The following is an 18,646-nucleotide window of genomic DNA, read 5'->3' on the forward strand; positions in this document are numbered from 1 at the left end:
CGTTGTCACATCACTTTGTTTTGTTATTAAAACTTTGTTCAATAACAAAACAAAGTTTTTCTTTTTACCTGCATTATGAAGAAAGTTAAGCTGAAAAGTTGACAACGGATCTTGTTTTTTGCTGTCACAATCATCAATAACTGTGCCATTAACTTTACCAGCAAACACACAACCTGATATAATAAGCCAGAGCAAATAATTATTGCGGTAACATTTGATGGGAGCAATAAAAAGACAGATTTTTGCCTTGCTGGCTATGGGGAATTATTGCAGGGATCTGATAAGATGGGAAACTCATATCCTTTCCAGAGAGGCTGTAAAGATTGCCTGGTTACCTGCTGGAAGGCCACAACAAACTACAGTCAGGAGTCAATGAGGTGGAAAGGCAACGCTGTTAATAAAAGCAGAAACTTAAGGCCTTTAAATAAAGCTTAGTCAACACTGACAAAAATAGACAGCAAAAAAAACCTTTTCTCTCTGAGATTTTTGCAAATTTTCTCAGTGTCTGACCAAGCTGCGATCTGAAAACCTCAAGCTAAAAATTTAATTTTCTTTTGATAATATGTTGCAAGAAACGTGCAGTTTTTAGAGTATACGGGGTGTAATTAAATTTAGCTCAGGAGGTGAGAAAGGCCAAACATTTGTTGCACATGAATCAGTTTCTCTTCAAAACTGTCATAACAAAACTGTAATAAGTGGAATGATAGAGGTTATAAATACATTTATTGATAATTAACCAGTTTTAGCTGGTTAACCAGATTTTGGAACTGGTGTTGATATAGGTTTGTCTAAATGGGAACATTTGATTAATTCTCACACATTAGAAATGCTCTTTTATGAGTTTCTACAAATAAAAATATTTTTCATAAACGTGTTAATTTAGTTTTAGGAAATTTGTCTTTGTTGTAACATTATTCAAATCAGATTAGGCCAGAAAAGCTTTGCATAAATTTAAAATTCAGATAATCAAATGCAGCCAAAATTCCTCTTAAAACAGTTCTAGATGTCAAAAATACTAAGAAATCATTGGTGTTCATCTCTGTCCATCATTTTCTTCCTACCTAGTATCAAAATGTTTTTACAAAAGTTGTGTTAAAGGTGGTTGGGCTGTTTTCACAGTTAATGTCACCAGATCAATCAATGTGCCTGCAGGTATTTCAGTAGTTTGTGGATTTTATGTTTTTAAAAATGGAGTAAAATATTCATAAAATACATAGATTTCATAGGAATTTGAATTTAATGGCATCTTGCTCTCCAGAGGATCTTTACTGAAAGATTAGTTTTCAAAAATGGCTAACATTCGCTCTCATACTGTTTCAGCCAACATTTTCTCTTTGCAGTTCCAGTTATTCTAGCAATGAAAAAAACTCCTCGTCTCATAAGCTTGCGTTTTGTTCTAGTACTGTGTTGCATTATGGTCACACATTTACACGGCTGTCGGACTGAGGAAAACTAGATATGCTATGATTTTCCACATTTTTATATCCCCATTGCCGGTGAATCCACCCGCGTTCCACCACACCGTTCACTGATCTTAACGTCAAAGGACAAAGAAATGACAAGCGCCTGTCTCAAATATTTTGAGAACCTAAATCCTACTGGACTAATTTGCATCTAATCTTTACACTCTTCCCATCATTCTACACCCAGTTAGCCTTTGCAGGGTTACTGGGAGGCTGGACAGTGTTCATTGGGCAAGAACAACCACAGGCAGAGGAACATGGAGGAAATTAATGACAGGCAACACAAGGCAAAATTCCAATCCAAGAAGACGGAGGAATAAATATCCAATAATTGGCAAAAACAAAGAGAAACAGCAAGGAGAAATGCCTGAAATTATGAACTACAATCAGCTCTTTCACAAGCAAAAGAGGAACAGGGATTACATAAGGCATGAGGATTAGACGCCCTTATGGCTGATAGATAAAAAAAATAGAATGATTAGGAAGCAATGCTAAAAGTTTTTATTCATGACATAAAACAAGCAAGAGGAATTACATGAATTAAAAATTTGTACACTTGTGTGCTTGGCCATTAGCATGTCATACCAACTTGACCCACATTAACTGTTTGACCCATGCCAACATGTCTCCAAGGTGTCGCTGTAGCAACAGAAATGCAGTTGCCTCAAATGTGAGCAGCAAGGACGCCCAGGCCCTGCAGGATTGTCTGTCAATCTGTATCTCAAAGCATGGCGCACACACACAAACAAACTGCTGAGATTGATCAGTCTTCAAATGTGTGAAAGTAGATCAGTGCAAAAGGAGCTGGTCCTCGGTGACAAGTAAAATTAGACTTTATCTCACAAACTCTCTTTTGCACACCTGTGGAACATCAAAGACACACACGCACACATCAAGCAGCTAGAACTGATGGTCTGATTGAGAAAACAACCCAGAGAGAATCTCTGTTTTCCTCTCTGCAGGTTGGCTTCTTTCCTCTTATTCTCTGTGACGACAATGAAGAAGTCACTGATGCACGGTTCCACACATTAGCTCTGCTCTCAAACAGGCTGTAGCACATATAGACCTTCACGACTAGCCCACATTCAACTTACAGGAGACAGTTATTAGACACAAATGCAATGAGTGATACTGGGCAAGTGTTTGACTAATATTTTAACCATAAATATAGCCACCGATTTGTCTCAGTATCATGCAATTTCTTTGCAAATTCACCGTTTACAATATTTGCCTTCCCTCAGACTTTTTTGAAGTACAAATTATATGTGCTAACTTAACATGCATTGTGACTAGAAATCCACAAAAGAATTGGGTGGTGACCATAATTGGTATTTTTTTTTTTTTTTACTGTCGTGTAGGTCAGAAACTCAAAAGTCCTATCTACTTTTTACAAGTGAACACACCATTTCTAAGCGTTACTATGTTAACGCTCTTTAGTGTGAAAGCTGTTCTTTCCTCAGTTACAGCTTTCACACTGTCAATGGCGTCAGTGAATGAACTGAAAGAAAAGGTGTAAGAATCTATTTAAAAGGAAAGTGGATTTCCTTTTTAAAGATTAATTAAGATTTTAGATTTTTCTTCTTTCAAGTTGTTAATAATAATAGTTCCTCGCATCTATAATAGAAGTATGATGTAATTTCACCTTGGGCATGTTGGAAGTGCAAATTCTTCACTAGCAGACTAGTCATGACATGAAACTCTGATATGACATGAACGCCTCAGTTTAATTAGTTTAAAATTGCTATTCAGCTAAACCAGTTTACATCTGACTAGTTTGTTAAACATCCACCTTTCCAAAGAATTTGTTACTTTTCAACTTGGTTATGGTGAAATGCTGCATCTCTGCTGAGGTAAGGAAATTATTACCAATAATAACTTCCTAAAACTTCACTTCAAACAATGAGATCGTAGGTTCAGGTTGGAACAACAGACACCATACCGTTTATATATCAATTCATGTTTGTGTCGTTTTCTGATGCCTGTTTTTGTTGTCAACCCTATTCACTTATGAACCCACAAGCAGTCACACAAAGACACAAGTTCGGACAATTTTTTTGCGTAAAATTTACATTAGCAAGCTAACAAATAAAAAAAAAAAAAAGAGGGTCAAAGTTTATAGATTTTTCAAAAGAAGATTGCTAAACTTACTTACAAAGTGACTAAGTTAGCAACATCCATCCGTCTAACTGCTGCGGGAGTTGACCGACTTGCTAAGCTAACATTAGCTTAGCAGGCTCCCAATGTACCTTCAGGAAACCGACTGGCAATCTGTGACACTGTTGTGTACATTTTAACATCTTTGAAAATATCTTGTTAGCTCTCCTTTGTTGATTTTTGTGGTGTAATCATAAATCAATCAAGCTATGTGTTTATGCCCCTTCTCTGTGTGTCTGCTAATTAACAGCTAACAGAAAAATTACTGATACATAATTTGATTTGAGTACTGTTTCATTGTCGACTAAATCGTGAAATGCATTTTTTTTCCATTTTTAAATATAGTACTATGTGATATCTGTACTTTATTCCTTATTATCATAAACTCAGATTTGAACTGGCCCTTTGCCTTAGCAGTAGCATACACTGTAACTTCACATCAATCTGGAGGAAGGACAAACCTCAGCATTTGCTCCACAAATTCTAATCAGAGAGCGGTTTTTCACCTACGCTCTTCGATTCACAGTATTTTGCTGTGCGCCGTGGTCACTAACTGTTTCGGGTGAAAGCTCTTTGTGTCTGAAAAGCACCGGGGAATGATGGAGAAATCAATGCATCATAATGCTGCAATATTTTTGGCACTGTCAATAAGTTGACTGAGGCTCACTGTAAAGACTGCAGCAGTAAGTCACCAATGACCGCAGAGTGCTGTTGTGTAACCAGAACCTTTACAAAACGCTGCAAAGAAAGTGCTTGAAAAGCCGCTTGGGTCGGGTCAGACCTGGACTGACAAGTGTTGGTATACAGACTTACAGAATTCATGCAGAGCATTGACTGTATCCTTTGCAAGGTGCAGGATATAGGAAGTAAAATGTCTGCAAAAGAACCACTCCAAACCATGGCGATACGTAGAGAAAACATAGATGATCCATTCATCGTCATTTATGACAATCTCAGTGATGGTAAGCTAAACGTACTAAAGAAGAGACAAAAAGAAAAACATACACAAATATAATGTGGTGAATTAGAAATAAGTGATTGGCATTTGGAAGCAAAGTCTGGGTGCGATGACAGCAAGAAAAATGACAGAGGGTATGTTTCACAAGAAATATATCAGGAAATTAGAAAAAAATATGAAAAGGTAATATAAAAACAAAGCATTAAAAACAGCATTCAGGGATTGGATAAATTTAGCCAATAACCTGAAAAACTTGGTGTAAATGAGCCTCCTTTTATTAGTTCTTCATATGTTAATGGGAAAAAAAGACAAATTAAAGTTTTCTGGATGAAGATAAAAGTTCTGACAAGCTTTTCTGTGGTGCATGGCAATAATCATCTGAGTAGCAAACTGCCTGGGACAATTTCTAGCAAGAAATTTGACAAGTTTTTTCACCTCGTAATACCTCAGCAATAAGTTATCTAACTGCAGATAACTAAAATATCGGCTCCCACACAGACTGTGCACAGGAGAGGTTGAAGCTTTTTCCATCAGATTTTCCTCAGTTGATACACTGGGGTGATTCCTCCAGATATAAGTCAGGATATTGGACAAGTTGCCAATACTAGGATCAACACGGGTTGCTGATGGTCTCAGTATATTCACCACATCCTTACTGTCCATCTATCCATGATCTTCATGTGGATAACACAGCACCGAATTACACAATGTTATTATTAGGTCATTTTTATTTATATTAAGCTCAGTAACCTTATCATGTAGAGAGATTATTTCCTGGTATCAAGACAGCTGAACTCCAAAATAATTGTGAAACCAATGGGATTGTCAAAAAACAAACATTTTTAAAATATATTTTCAATTTAGGAAATTCTTTGTTCTTTCTATTTTGTAATGTTTCCTGAATGATGTGCACTTCTGCTACTTTCTAAAGGAGAAACTCTCACCTATGAGAGTCGCACTGAGCAAAGATGGCAAAACGAGGAAAAGAAAAGTAGCAGAATTGACACCATGGCTTCCACAGATTGATGCACGGGCGGTGTGAAACATTTTGTTATACCTTCAACCTTTTCATCACTGAAAAAGTGAGGAGCGCAACAAGAAAAACTGCAAGGTAGAGAACGGCAAGAGGGGTGCTGACCGATACCGGCAGTGTTCAGCAAATGAAAAAATGCCACATCTACGTGGGGGAACGCTTCAGGTTTTGAAGATGTCGTGTTTTTAATATTGCCTAAAATAATGATTCATTTTTACGTTTCCATGAACAAGCAGCAGAAAAGGTAGCAGGAAAAAAAAGGTGACCAGTGACTTTCAATCTGTCCCTTCAATACAGCTTACCGGTGTAAAGATTTCTGAACAAGTGCATCAGTGAATACCAACAAGGTCTAAAGGAAAAGAGGGAAAACAAACAAGGAAAATATCCTTTCAGGACCTGGTTCAACCTTAACTTATGCCAAGCATTCTCCTTAGACTGGCAGCATTGAAATGATCCATAAATATTGCTTCGTAATAAATACTTCCCACTGTCAATAATTAGTCTTTGCCTTCTTCTTGTTTATATTGTTCTCCGATCACACCTACACACGCCAAGTCTGGCCCTCTCCTCTTTCTCCCATATATTCATCCATCCATCCATCCAGCTGGTGCTCTCAGTGAAACAATCTATTTATAAAAGCATCAAAGTCCACAAATAGCACACAGGCACTTGTGGGTAAACGGGGAGAAAAAGAAAAGTGGAGATAAAATTAAGGAGTTAAAGGGAAAGCAGAAGAGAGGGAAAAAAAGGAAATGAAAAGAAAGCAGGAGAGAGAAAAAAACCAGGAAACAAACGCAGAGCTCAGAAGGGAGGTTCATATGTAGCATAAGAGCTCAAAGCAGAGGAAAAGTAGGGAGTCGGAAAGGAGAGATCAGAGATGTTAAGAACATAAAAGTAGCGGAAAAACAAAAAAGAACTGGATGGCAGTCAAATGCTTTAACCTTTTTCTTTTGGATCGAGGACCTCAGTGATAAACCTCAATATGTGCTCAGGGCATGTTAATGCATGAAACTCCTTTCGTTTTTCTGTACGCGTTTTTATTTGTGTGTGCGCGTGTGTGTGTGCGTGCGTATTTGTGTATGTGTGTGTGTGTGTGTGTGTGTGTGTGTGTGTGTGGGAGGCGCCTTCGGCCTCCCACCCACGCAGGTTGGAGTTGCAGAGGCACCTGAGCAGCGATCAGACGTGCGATGTTAGCAAACTTCCACCAGCTCATTTGAAGCTGTACCAAAGCACGGAAAAGCAAAAAGAAACCTTTTGTTTACGTCCAGGAGAACAGTCCAGAGAGCCGCTGGATGACTCCCAGTTAGGCAACTCTCTAGCAAACTTCAACAAACCTCTTAAATGGGGCTTTTTATAGCTACGTATTATCTGTTCTGAAAAGCACTAATAGCTGCCCCATGCAATAGCTTCATGGGCTTGTTTTAGGTGCAATCTCCTCTTGTGCACGCCTACACCATGTTATCTTCCCTCTTTTCTACCTCATCTTCCCTATCCATTATCTTCTGTGCCTGGCACAAAAAAAAAAGTCTCTCCAGCCAATTCTCGGCTGGAATATCATTCCTGCACACCTTTTTTTCCCCCCACTCGGTTTTAACCATCTGCCTTGTTTTATTTACTGTGGATTACCCTCGAGCCGCCGGCAGCCTCGCATGTAAATAAAAATATCTAGTGAGATTTACATGCAGCATATAAGAAAATGGGTTATATTTGGGAGTCTAAAGAGGATATGTATTCACTATTATTTACCAGTCCAGTTTAATTTCCCAATGCAAAGAAACGACAGATAACAATAAATGATACAATTATTCCCAATGGTTCAAGAAAACAACATTCAAACATCATGCGCAAAACAAATTAGGAGTTTTTGAAAGAAACACATTGTAGAGTCACAAGAAGTCCTGTTCACAGTGTGCCAAATGCCATGTAGGAGGCACAGCATAAGCAAGAGAAGGTGCTCAGTCGAAACACTGTGTGTGGCCGAATTTAACATGCTTTATACAATGACACACGGTGGCAGTGGCATCATGCTGTGGGGATGTTTTTCTTCAACAGGGACAGAGAAGCTAGTCAGAGCTAAAGAACTAAATACAGGGAGAATCTGTGACAGAGGCAGGAAAAGACTTGAAACAGAGTCTTGATCGTAAACTTAGAGCCATATCAAATTACACAAATGTATTAAAATGGCCCAGTCAAAGTACAGACCTGTGTGTGAAGATAATTTAAATGTTCACAGATTTCCTTTATTCAAAGGGAACTATTTTGCCTCAATTATTTTTGCAAATAATTCTGGGTACAAATAAGATATCTCAGCAGCCTTAATGTAATTCAGATGAGCTGAACAACAACACATAAAACCAGGCGTCATTTTCCTTTCACTTCACAAATCTCATGGAGAGTCACATAAAGTCCAAAAATAAACCAAAAAACATTAAAGTTAGGAGTTATAATCTGGATACGACTGCAGCACACAGTATAAATAGTGTAGAGATTGTTTACCGCTTGTAAATCACTTCACATTGTCCTACAGCTCTTAAAGCCGTTTCCTTCCTGCACTTGACAGGAGCGTCTTTTAATTTTCAAGAAAATTTCACGTAGACCTCCTCCCCGTTCTACGCCCTTCCCACTCACATTGCCATCCTCTCTCCCTGTGCGCTCAATGAATTCCTCCCCCAATTAGTCAGCGAGTCTTCCTCTGCTTCTGCCTCCACGTCCCGTCTTGCCTTTAAAACCTTTTTATGCATCTTTTCTCATTGTTTTTGCTCCTCTAATTCTCCCTCTTTCCCCTCATCGTCTCCAACTTGTGACGTTTCACACTCCCTGCCTCTCGCCGCCTGCTTGTTCTATCCCTTTCCAGCTCTACGAAGGGATGCCATGTCCATTAACTCTGCGAGGAGCAAGTGGAGGACACTTAACAGCCGTGTTCCAAACTACAACCCAAATCTTTATTTAAACACTCGTTTCCAAGCATGCGCATAGACACAAAGACACAAAAGGCAATCACACAGACGCAAATAGAGTGCATGCAGCTTTGCACAGGCAGCCATTAAAGAAATAGGCACTCATTAACAGAAACATGGAGCACATGCATGTACACGCCACCTCACAATTGTTGAATATACACAAAACTGAAAGAAAAAAAAAAACGTCTCAGAAATTAAGATGATGCAACAAAAAAAAGTCCCTGTTTAGTCAGACCTACAGTATTTCAAGAGGTTAGAAAATGAAACGGCTGAATCCCATTGAAGCATTCCAGGTTATTGTTTACAGCAACAACACTGCAGGAGTCAGCCGCTTGTACCCGCAACGATTTACATAACTTTGCACCATGTGCAAATATCAGCCGGCTTTACAGCTTGTGAACGCCCAAACAAATAAACAACTGTGCTTACCTCAGAATAATTTTTTTTTTTAATCATTAACAATCTGTGTTGTTTTTTGTTTTTTTTACATCGGCGTAAAATGACAAATCTGTGGAGTCAGAAGAGTATACATTAAAATACGCATTTCTGATTCTCACTTTGAAATTATTTAAATGAATTGACACAAAGTCTTAAAGGCAAGATACTGAAGCAAATGGTTTGTTGATGGGAAAACAATTATTTTGTATTCATAATAATGAAATAGATATTAATCAGTTTTTAAACATGTTGTCTAGCATTATTCCCAAACAGCATCTCGTACGCAGCATGACTTATGGTGGGATTTATTTGCAGCCTGCTTTTAGAGTGAACTTGCATGGACGGCCACATGTGGGCATTTTGGCAATTATTTTGAATGTCTAACATGGCCTCACAAATCACATCTCATCACAAGCACAACTTAATGTCTAAGGTTTTAACATGGCAACTCTTCAATATGCTGACTAGCAGTGTTCTAATCCATCCAACCTAAAATGATGTGAATAATCCTAGGTGTTAAAATTGGGAATCAACTTGGAGGCATACTAATTTATTAGGTATTATGTTGGTTTTTGGTGTATATATCATGTATTTAGCAGGTTATTAGACTGCAGGTGTCATGCAGTGAAGCTCTGGATGCCAGTAATGCATTTTGGCCTCTTGGATGATCTTTGACCTTTCTGCCTGAGAAAACACAGGCAGAATGGTGGAGACGATATGATGATGGCAAAACAGGGAGTGGGATACTCATAATCGAACATATCATAGCAATATTCACCAGTCACTTTGCAGAGTATTCCTAACACTGTAGAGTTCAAATGAAATACTAAATAATAAAACAATAAATTTATTAAAAGCCCACAACATCTTTGCTTTATGAAGTCAGGTTCAAACCAAGCATGATGTCTTTAACATTACTTGCAATATGAAAGAAAAACTAGCAGGTAGAAATAACATTTCTGTCTCTGCTCCCCCTCCCCATGAGAGGGGAGAACTAAAAGCTGCTTTAGCTTTGCAAATATTTTTGCATTGCAAATTACAATACTTTCCACTCGTGCTTTTCATACGCCGCTGATTTACCAACATTCACACTTCATATTGAAAACTCTGATTTTAACCTTAGTTTGTGCAGAATAAATTAATGTTTCACATCTCTTCCCTTTCGGTTGTGGTCTGTGAGCAAGGCCATAACAGCTGGAGGCTTGTTGTTTAATCATTATTGTTTGATATTTGATAATGTACCAGTTAGAATATAGCAGTAAAGGAGTAAAAGGACCTCATTTTGGTGATTCTTTCGGGACGCCATCTTAAGGAGGGAGGTTGTTACGCCCCCAACAGGACATTTACTTTATGCAACACTGATTACTAATATGGGAAACCTGAGGACCTGTTAATCCACTGGCACGCTGCCAACGTTTGCTTTCTAAGTTATTTTGATTGCACATTCCAAGACTTTCACTTTCACATCCTCCACTTATTTAACAGACTTTCACACTTCCTATTGGAAACTTTGACCTTTACCTCAGTTTGTGCTGAATTAACACAAACTGATTGTAGATTTTGAGCCAGCTGTTATGAACTTTACTACAAGATGGCAATAATGCACAAAGTCGTTTTCCCCTTGGTGATCAACGAAAACAACGAGAATTGTGTGGGGGGGGGAAAAAAAAAAAAAAGCACAGCACTTTTTTAAGTAATCTGAAAACAGCATCACTACACACCTGCATCCTCACAACACTGCACAGGGATGGTAAGAAAATCGGGCTGACATTCTGCACTTCCAGGTGCTGCAGTTTGTTGGACAACAGGGTCCTGCAGAGGTTAGTGACGGGAGCTGGATGGCTTATTGGAGAGCCTCTATAAACCATTCACAGTCTTTTTCAGCGCTGCTGCTGCTGCAGACAGAAGCTCTTCCCATCCTCTCCATGAACTTTTTAAACCGCTGCCATCAAAATCAGAACCACCAGTCAACTACACTGCTTTTTGCCTCGTGCTGTTGAAATACTAAACTGCTGTTAAGACTATGCATATTTCCAGATAGCACTTTGCATGGTTTGGTGCACCAATATGTCATGGATCCCAGAGAAATCCCGAAATGACAAAGAATTGATCGGACTGGATTTGAAAATAGACGCTACCAGTGGGTATTTTAAAGTTGGCACCAGTCAAAGCCCCTAATGCACAATAAGAGGGAACAAAGTGATGCTTCACAAGAAGGACTGATTAAAAACAGAATGTGATCTCTGCACAGCATGTTCTCTCATAGGTCACTGTTATTTAATTTTCATATGCAGTGTATCTTTTTTCTGTGCATTGCAACAAATGCATGCTGCTCTAATGTAAATACAAAGTTTTTAATTCGCATAATGTCCAACAAGCCACAAAAGCTGCACGTGTATCTTTTCAAGCATATGCACTTTTTTAAATAAAGGTCTTCTGACGGAAAGCATTTCATACCACACAGACTTTCAACAGATCTAAACAACATCAGATCAGGCCAGTGAAAAGGAAGCTCAACAGGCCACATCCTTGTTAATTATATGCAGTGTTACATGTGGCTGCTGGTTGTCTCTGCTGCTTTCTGAGAGCTGGCACAAACCGATGTTTAGGATCCATCAGCACACCATGAACTAGGGACCCGTTTCATTCAGGATAAAAGCCATTCCAAATTGAATGAAGCAACATATTTGATTTACTCCTGTTTTAACTGTTTAAAGTATAAGCAAAAGTAGACATACATTAGCATTGCAAATGCAAGCCCAACTTCCTCTTTTTGCCACTCTGACTGTGCAAAAAATAGCAATGCCATGTGCAGTTAACATAGCTGATTAGCATTTTGCTGAACCTACTGCAAATTCAAACAGATGAACAAACTATTTAGGTCGTCTGGACAATAAACAACCAAGTGCATATATGTTTGGCTACAAATAGAACTGAAGTACATAATATATGTGAGATATCAGTTGGTAGATCTTGATTCACACAATGTCTCTGTGTGACTCTCTGAGAAGAAGCGAAGCACACCCAAACACTGGTGTGTTGCTTCATTCCTTTCGCGTCTACATGTGCATCTGTTTGACCTTGCAGAGAAATTCCACGAGTGCTACTCTGTTCCAGGAGGAAAACAAGTCAAATCACACTTATCTTCACATTCCCGTGAAACAAGATTTGCTGGATTGTTGCTGGTGCCTAGAGTTTATTCTAACACACACTTTTGTCACACCGGACAAAAGCTCGAGTTCAGTCTAACAAGTAAGACTTCCCTAGAAGCATACCACTGACAGCTTACACATCATATGTACACATGTGCTAATTACCAGCTAACCAACTGCTGTGTTGAAAAGCACCTCCTACATCCCAGAGCCTATAGAGGGCTGTGTCTGGATGCTTCGCTGTTGCTAAGGAACGAGGAAATCCTTGAACATCCAACTGGCTGTAAACACAGTAGGGAGAAAATAAAAGATAGACTTCAAGCAAACTGAATAAAGATAAAACCGCCAAAAGCTCCTCCACATTTTTAAAAAAAATGTTCCTGTGGTTGATTAGATCATTTGTCGAGGGAAGACCGGAGAACAGGGATGATGCGTCTGACTCTAAAGGTTTGACTCCACGGAAGCTAGGCAAGCAAATTTTAAAATGCTCTTGCTAGGTGTTTTGTTAAATGTTGTTTGCCAGGTCAGATAAATTATTAACAATGCAGGGTTAAATATTCATACCCTTTATTCCTTTTCACATTCTACCATATCACTGCCTATGATTCTGATAGACTGGCACTGCGCTGAATTGGAAGGAAAAAATGAAGCTTAATTGCTGAGAGTTTTGCAAATGACAAGTGTAAATTGTGATGTGCATTTGAATTTAAACTCTGGAGTAAGTGCTGTTACTCCAATTACACGTACAATTCCTCAAGGTATGTCACTGCAAGCCTTGCACATTTAGAGATTTAAATTTTTAGCCATTTTACTCTGTAAAAGTACTTCCAACTCAGTCAGAACGGACGGAGAGTATTTTTAGTACCGGTTTCGAAGCCTGACACAGATTCTCATTGGGATGAATTAAGCCTCTGCTTCAGTCTAGAGTCTTTTGCAGTCCCTTCCCATCACCTGTTTACAAATCCCTGCTGCTAATGCGTGGCATTATGTGCCAAGCGAGCTAAAGGCAGATCTATGCAACACTTTCCAGATTTTATATTTGGAAGAAATGTTGAAATATGTGTAATTTTCCCCCCACTTTTCGATTACATTACTCTGTGTTGGTCTGTCACAGAAATTTCAAGTGAAATACTGTAGTGATATGCGTGCAAGTTGTATGTATAACACTTGCAAAGTTCCAAAATGAGTAAACGTTTGACCTTTAACTGTATTCATCAAGTGTAGTTTCACCTTCATGTTACATAATTTCTCAGACACTCATCACTGAACCGTGCATGAACCGACGACAGGAAATTTGTTTGGGCTTCCAGTGACTTTTTTTCAGCTTTTGTTTGTGTCGTCTAAATGTAAATGTTTGCTGTTTTACATACGCAACTTCATGAAACAAGGGGCCCAGGCACTCTGATTATGTCAATGTTAATAACAGCGCAAATATTTATTTGCTTCGACTTGAAGATTTCAAGCACACTTCACTGTTCAAACCCCCCATTAGTTTTGACAAACAAAACACTCATAAGCATTAATTAATAATCATTGCTATTGTCAGTTCTTTCTTTTCACCGGCATTTATTCTATTCCCAGAGCTTTGTGATGCTGTTCTCTGTGCCAGTCAAAATTAATTGCACACCAGGGATGTTGGGTGGCCTGTTTTAAGTTTAGAACTGAGCGTACGAAACGGTTTCTTCAAACCAATTACAAGTGCACTTAAAGAACAATGTTTGACGTGTATTTTCGTCTTTTGAGTGAATTTAAAATCAACAGACCTTGGCAAACGTGAGGAAAGTGCGTGTGTGTGTGTACTTTCAATTGACCTACCTTGACACTGGAATCCCTGCTTCCCAAATCCCCTGTGGAGAGAAAACGGCAGAGGGAAAAAGTTACACAAAGGCAAAATCTGACTGAGCAAACATGTACAGTGATCAATAACGTCTGATATTTGCATAAAGCAAAATGTCAACCATCGAAAATGAAAAACACGGGCGTGCTGTGGTGGCGCAGGGGATAGCGCGACCCACGTTTGGAGGCCTTAAGTCCTCGATGCGGCCGTCATGGGTTTGATTCCTGGACCCGACGACATTTACCACATGTCTTCCCCCCTTTCCTGTTAGCCTACTTTCAAATAAGGGACACTAGAGCCCACAAAAGACCCCCAGGAAGGGAAAAAAATTTAAAACACACCGGGAAAGGTGTGTCAGATTTTTTTCTTGGGGCATGACCTGTTCTGTGTGTGGGGTGAACACACTCAAAACTGTGCAACTCAGCTGGGAAGAACGGCAGCTGCACTGACACACCTCCTCCAAAGGACCCTGGGCAAAGTTGGGATGGCTGCAGGTGCATGCATGAAAACGCACACAGACGTCTACACAAAAAGTAGCGCACACACACACACACACACTCTGCCCAGCTCATTTTCATAGTGTAGCTACAAATAGATAATCTCCACAGGTGTGACATCTTTCAGTGCGCACAATGTTCTTTTTCATACTGCTTTTTGACCTAGATGATAGATAGATAGATAGATAGATAGATAGATAGATAGATAGATAGATAGATAGATAGATAGATAGATAGATAGATAGATAGATAGATAGATAGATAGATAGATAGATAGATAGATAGATAGATAGATAGATAGATAGAGATAGATAGATAGATAGATAGATAGATAGATAGATAGATAGATAGATAGATAGATAGATAGATAGATAGATAGATAGATAGATAGATAGATAGATAGATAGATAGATAGATAGATAGATAGATAGATAGATAGATAGATAGATAGATAGATAGATAGATAGATAGATAGATAGATAGATAGATAGATAGATAGATAGATAGATAGATAGATAGATAGATAGATAGATAGATAGATAGATAGATAGATAGATAGATAGATAGATAGATAGATAGATAGATAGATAGATAGATAGATAGATAGATAGATAGATAGATAGATAGATAGATAGATAGATAGATAGATAGATAGATAGATAGATATCTATCTATCTATCTATCGTTTTTCAGCCAGTGGGATCTAAAGTCCCAAACATAATCTTCTAGGTCAGATCACTTAGTCATTCACAAATTAAAAAGCTTGTCACAGGTCTGAACTAACAGCCATTCTGGGACTGGTGCAGAGATAATAATAAACGGGACAAATTAGGCCAAACTCCAGCACTAAATTAATTTAACAACCCGAGTGCAGATCTGTGCGACTGTCTAGTAAACCCAGGCGGCCTGCATGGATGGTGAGATGTTTGCACAAGTTACTGACAAACAGTGGGAGTTTTTGCACGAATAGCTTCCCCGGGCAAGCTCCTTCTTTAGGCCCTCACCCCAAACCCCACACACAACCCAGAAAAACAAAGGCTTCCCTGCTGAAGCCCATCCTGCATATAAATGGCCCATCTTTATCATTCAGTTTATCACACCCGTTAAGGACTTAAATGTTTTCATCTGTTTGACATTAGGCTAAAAGACAGGAATCGGGTACCAGCGTCAGCCTTCACAGCCACCTGCAGCATACAGTAAATTCAAAGGGGTGCCATACACCAGGGGAGGCTACCCCCTTCCTGGAGATGCAGAAAAAACAAAAGAAAAATGGGGTGTAAATAAAAGTTGACCATTGTTCCAACCATTTCCGTCACCCCCTTCCTGACTGTGTCTCCCCTTGGTGGTGAGCCATATGACCCACAGCAAAATGTTAAACATTTATCACTGAGAAAAACAATTAAACATGTATGTGCTAAAGGACCCTTATCAATTATTTTATCTCAGGTTGTTCCAGCTGCCAGGCTTGTTCTAAAAAAAATAATAAATAAACATTTTTCATCCACTCACTTCTTCAGCCTACTTCATTCCATCAAATGTTGGTCTGCAGCTTCTCTTTCTTCTTTAACACTACAGCCCACATATTTCTTGGTCTTCCCTTTTTGCCTTGGTGTACAGTTATAGCATCAACAAGTGTGATGAAAGCTGAATAGTCGGTTATTTTTAAGAAGACGGCAGCCACCTACTTTCTCTATTTCTTAAGGGCAAGTTAACATGGCCGTATTAGGATCTATTTCCCTTCCCTGTGAACTGGAAATGTTTCTATTTCTGTGAAAGGAGACCCAATAAAAAATAAATAATAATAATAACAATAATAATAGATAAAAGGGTGGCGGCAGCATCATGATGTGGAGCAACAACTGTTCAAAAAGCCCCCCACTGAAAAAAGACCACGACCACCCGCCCGCTCCTCACCAGATGAAGTCGGTGCAGTGGCTGCAGAAGGTGGGCTGCTTGAAGAAGCGCGCGATGAATTTGTGGTCCTTCACTTCGTGCACGTTCTTCTGCCGGAGCGCACCCTGGCGCGCGAAGCCCCGCATGGGCTCCTTGGGTCCGTCCTCACCGTCGCTGTTGGTGGCCGCCGAGTCTGCCATTCTCCCGAGTTCAGGGGCTCCTGCTCCGCGCTGCTCAATTCAAACCGCTCGGCACGTCGAAGTTGTCGGTGCGCAGAAAAGAGCGAAAGGGAGTGGACAAAATAAAGAAAAAAGAGCGCTTATTGAAGCAGAGCAGCAGCAACAACAACAAAAAAAATAGTTGTTGGTGTTTGTTGGAGTTGTGAGAAGTGGCTGCTTGTTTGTTGAGGTGTTGCTGTCTTGTCCGTCAGCGGAGTGAGCTGCTGTCGCCGCACTGGCTTCCCTTCCTCCTCTTCCTCCTTTTCTTCTGACAGCCGCTGACAGAAAGGAGAGCGAGAGAGAGAGAGAGAGAGGAAGAGAGAGGGGCAAGAGCAAGAGAGAGAGAGAGAGAGAGTGATAAAAAGCATTTAACGCTCTTCTCCACAGCATTTATACGTGTTATTTTATTAGCAGACACTAGCTTAGAAATAAGCCTGTTTGTTTCTCAGCTTTTCTGAAAAAGAAGCGGTGGATTCTTTCACATGTAAACAATACAATTAAGCAACTAATGGTCGAATTTGAAATGCAGGTGCTCGTGTCTTGAATTATCTACTTAATTAAAGACACAAGGCTTAAAAAACATTTAAAAGAGACTCGGTGCTGAATTCAGGAGTGAGCACAGCTGTAGAGTTCCTACTCTTTCTAGAATTTGCTTCCAAAAGGTTTGTTAAGATTCTGACTAAATTTAAATTCACAAAGTTACCTAAGAACAGAAGTATTCCCCGTCTTGCACTTTTTCCATATTTTGTCACAGTACAACCACAAACTTCAATATGTTTATTGGCTTTTCATGTTATTGACCAATATAACATTTCTGCATAAATTGTCTCATTCATTTGCATTCAGCCATTAGCTTATTGGTTTCCAAATGTGCCAAAAATATATTCATACATACAATCCAACCTTTTGTCCGTGATGGCGAAATGGTCTTAGGAAACCACATCATGACATATTTGTTTGTTGGCAGCTGTGTTGGTTGCTATACTGTCGAGGAATGTGGCAGATCCAGACTTCAACATTAGACTAAGTTTAAGACTCATGTGTGCAAAGGATAAGACTTCAACAATAACCAAACAACCTAGTCAGCTAGATGGTAATGATGTGACAAAAAAGGTCAAGATTGCTTATTTTTGACTTCAACTGAAGAATTAATCTGCAATGTTACCATCAAAGTGCACCTTACAAGTGGTGCAGGTGCCCATCTTTTTTGTGATTCAGGCAATGATGAAGCTATGAAATTTCTCTTCAAAATTATGGCTGTTTGCCTTGCTTTGTTCTATGTTTTCTGCTTTTACTTTCACCAAATTGTGACACGGATAAACACGGTGTGTACAAGTAAAAACACCCGGACAAGAACAAATAGCTGTTTTTGTCTGAACAGCTCTTTCCACCTCTACAATGGAAAGAGCGTGCCGCAAATGAAAACCTGCAGAGGTGTGGCTTTCCACCTGAACTAGGCAGCTGGGAAAATGAATTATTAATCAGAGAAGTCACCAAGAAACTCAAGGTTACTCTGGAGGAGTGGCAGAAGTCCACTGCTGGAAGAATCCCTGGAAAAGTGCCATGAAGATAGAGACATGCTGAGGCAGAGGGTCACCTCGACAGCGACTCCAAACAGCCAGACAATGACTAAATGTTCCAGTCGCATCATATTTATGACTTAGTCAAAGTTCAAACTGTAAAATCTAGTTGAGAATTTGTAGCAAGATGTTAACGAGATGTTGAGTTGAGGTCCATAGACACTCCATGTCTGATCTGAATGAGCTGAGGCTATTTTCTCAAAAGGGGCAACAACTTCTGTATATTGACGTGCCAATATGTACCCCGAAAGAACTTAAAGGAAAGGAGGTGTAGATATTAAAACATGGGACCCTTTTAAGACTTTTATTTGTGAAAAATAAGTAAATATATAAATTAAAACGTTAACAATTTAAAAAAAATTTCTGTTGAAACAGATGATTTACAATGACAAAGTTGGAAGTTTCTCATTGTTTTAGGTCCCAATTGACTGGTTTGTGCCGTCCATACACACACACACACACA

General features: G+C 39.2%; 1 protein-coding gene across 2 annotated transcripts in view; it reads right to left on the bottom strand.

Moving 5' to 3' along the window:
• The window catches only part of prkcbb (protein kinase C, beta b), a 91,614-nt gene extending 74,726 nt beyond the window's left edge, over positions 1-16,888 (bottom strand). The window contains exons 1-2 of one of the 2 annotated variants that reach the window (XM_044100822.1): positions 16,407-16,888; positions 13,974-14,005 (exon numbers count right to left, since the gene is read on the bottom strand). In XM_044100822.1, coding sequence (XP_043956757.1) covers positions 13,974-14,005; positions 16,407-16,585 — 211 coding nt within the window. In that variant the 5' untranslated portion in view covers positions 16,586-16,888. The remainder of the gene's footprint in view (positions 1-13,973; positions 14,006-16,406) is intronic. The other variant, XM_044100821.1, reaches the window with a different exon arrangement.
• Between the last annotated feature and the right edge of the window lie 1,758 nt (positions 16,889-18,646).

This window comes from Gambusia affinis, linkage group LG19 (assembly GCF_019740435.1).
Source record: "Gambusia affinis linkage group LG19, SWU_Gaff_1.0, whole genome shotgun sequence".
NCBI classification, from domain to species: Eukaryota; Metazoa; Chordata; class Actinopteri; order Cyprinodontiformes; family Poeciliidae; genus Gambusia; species Gambusia affinis.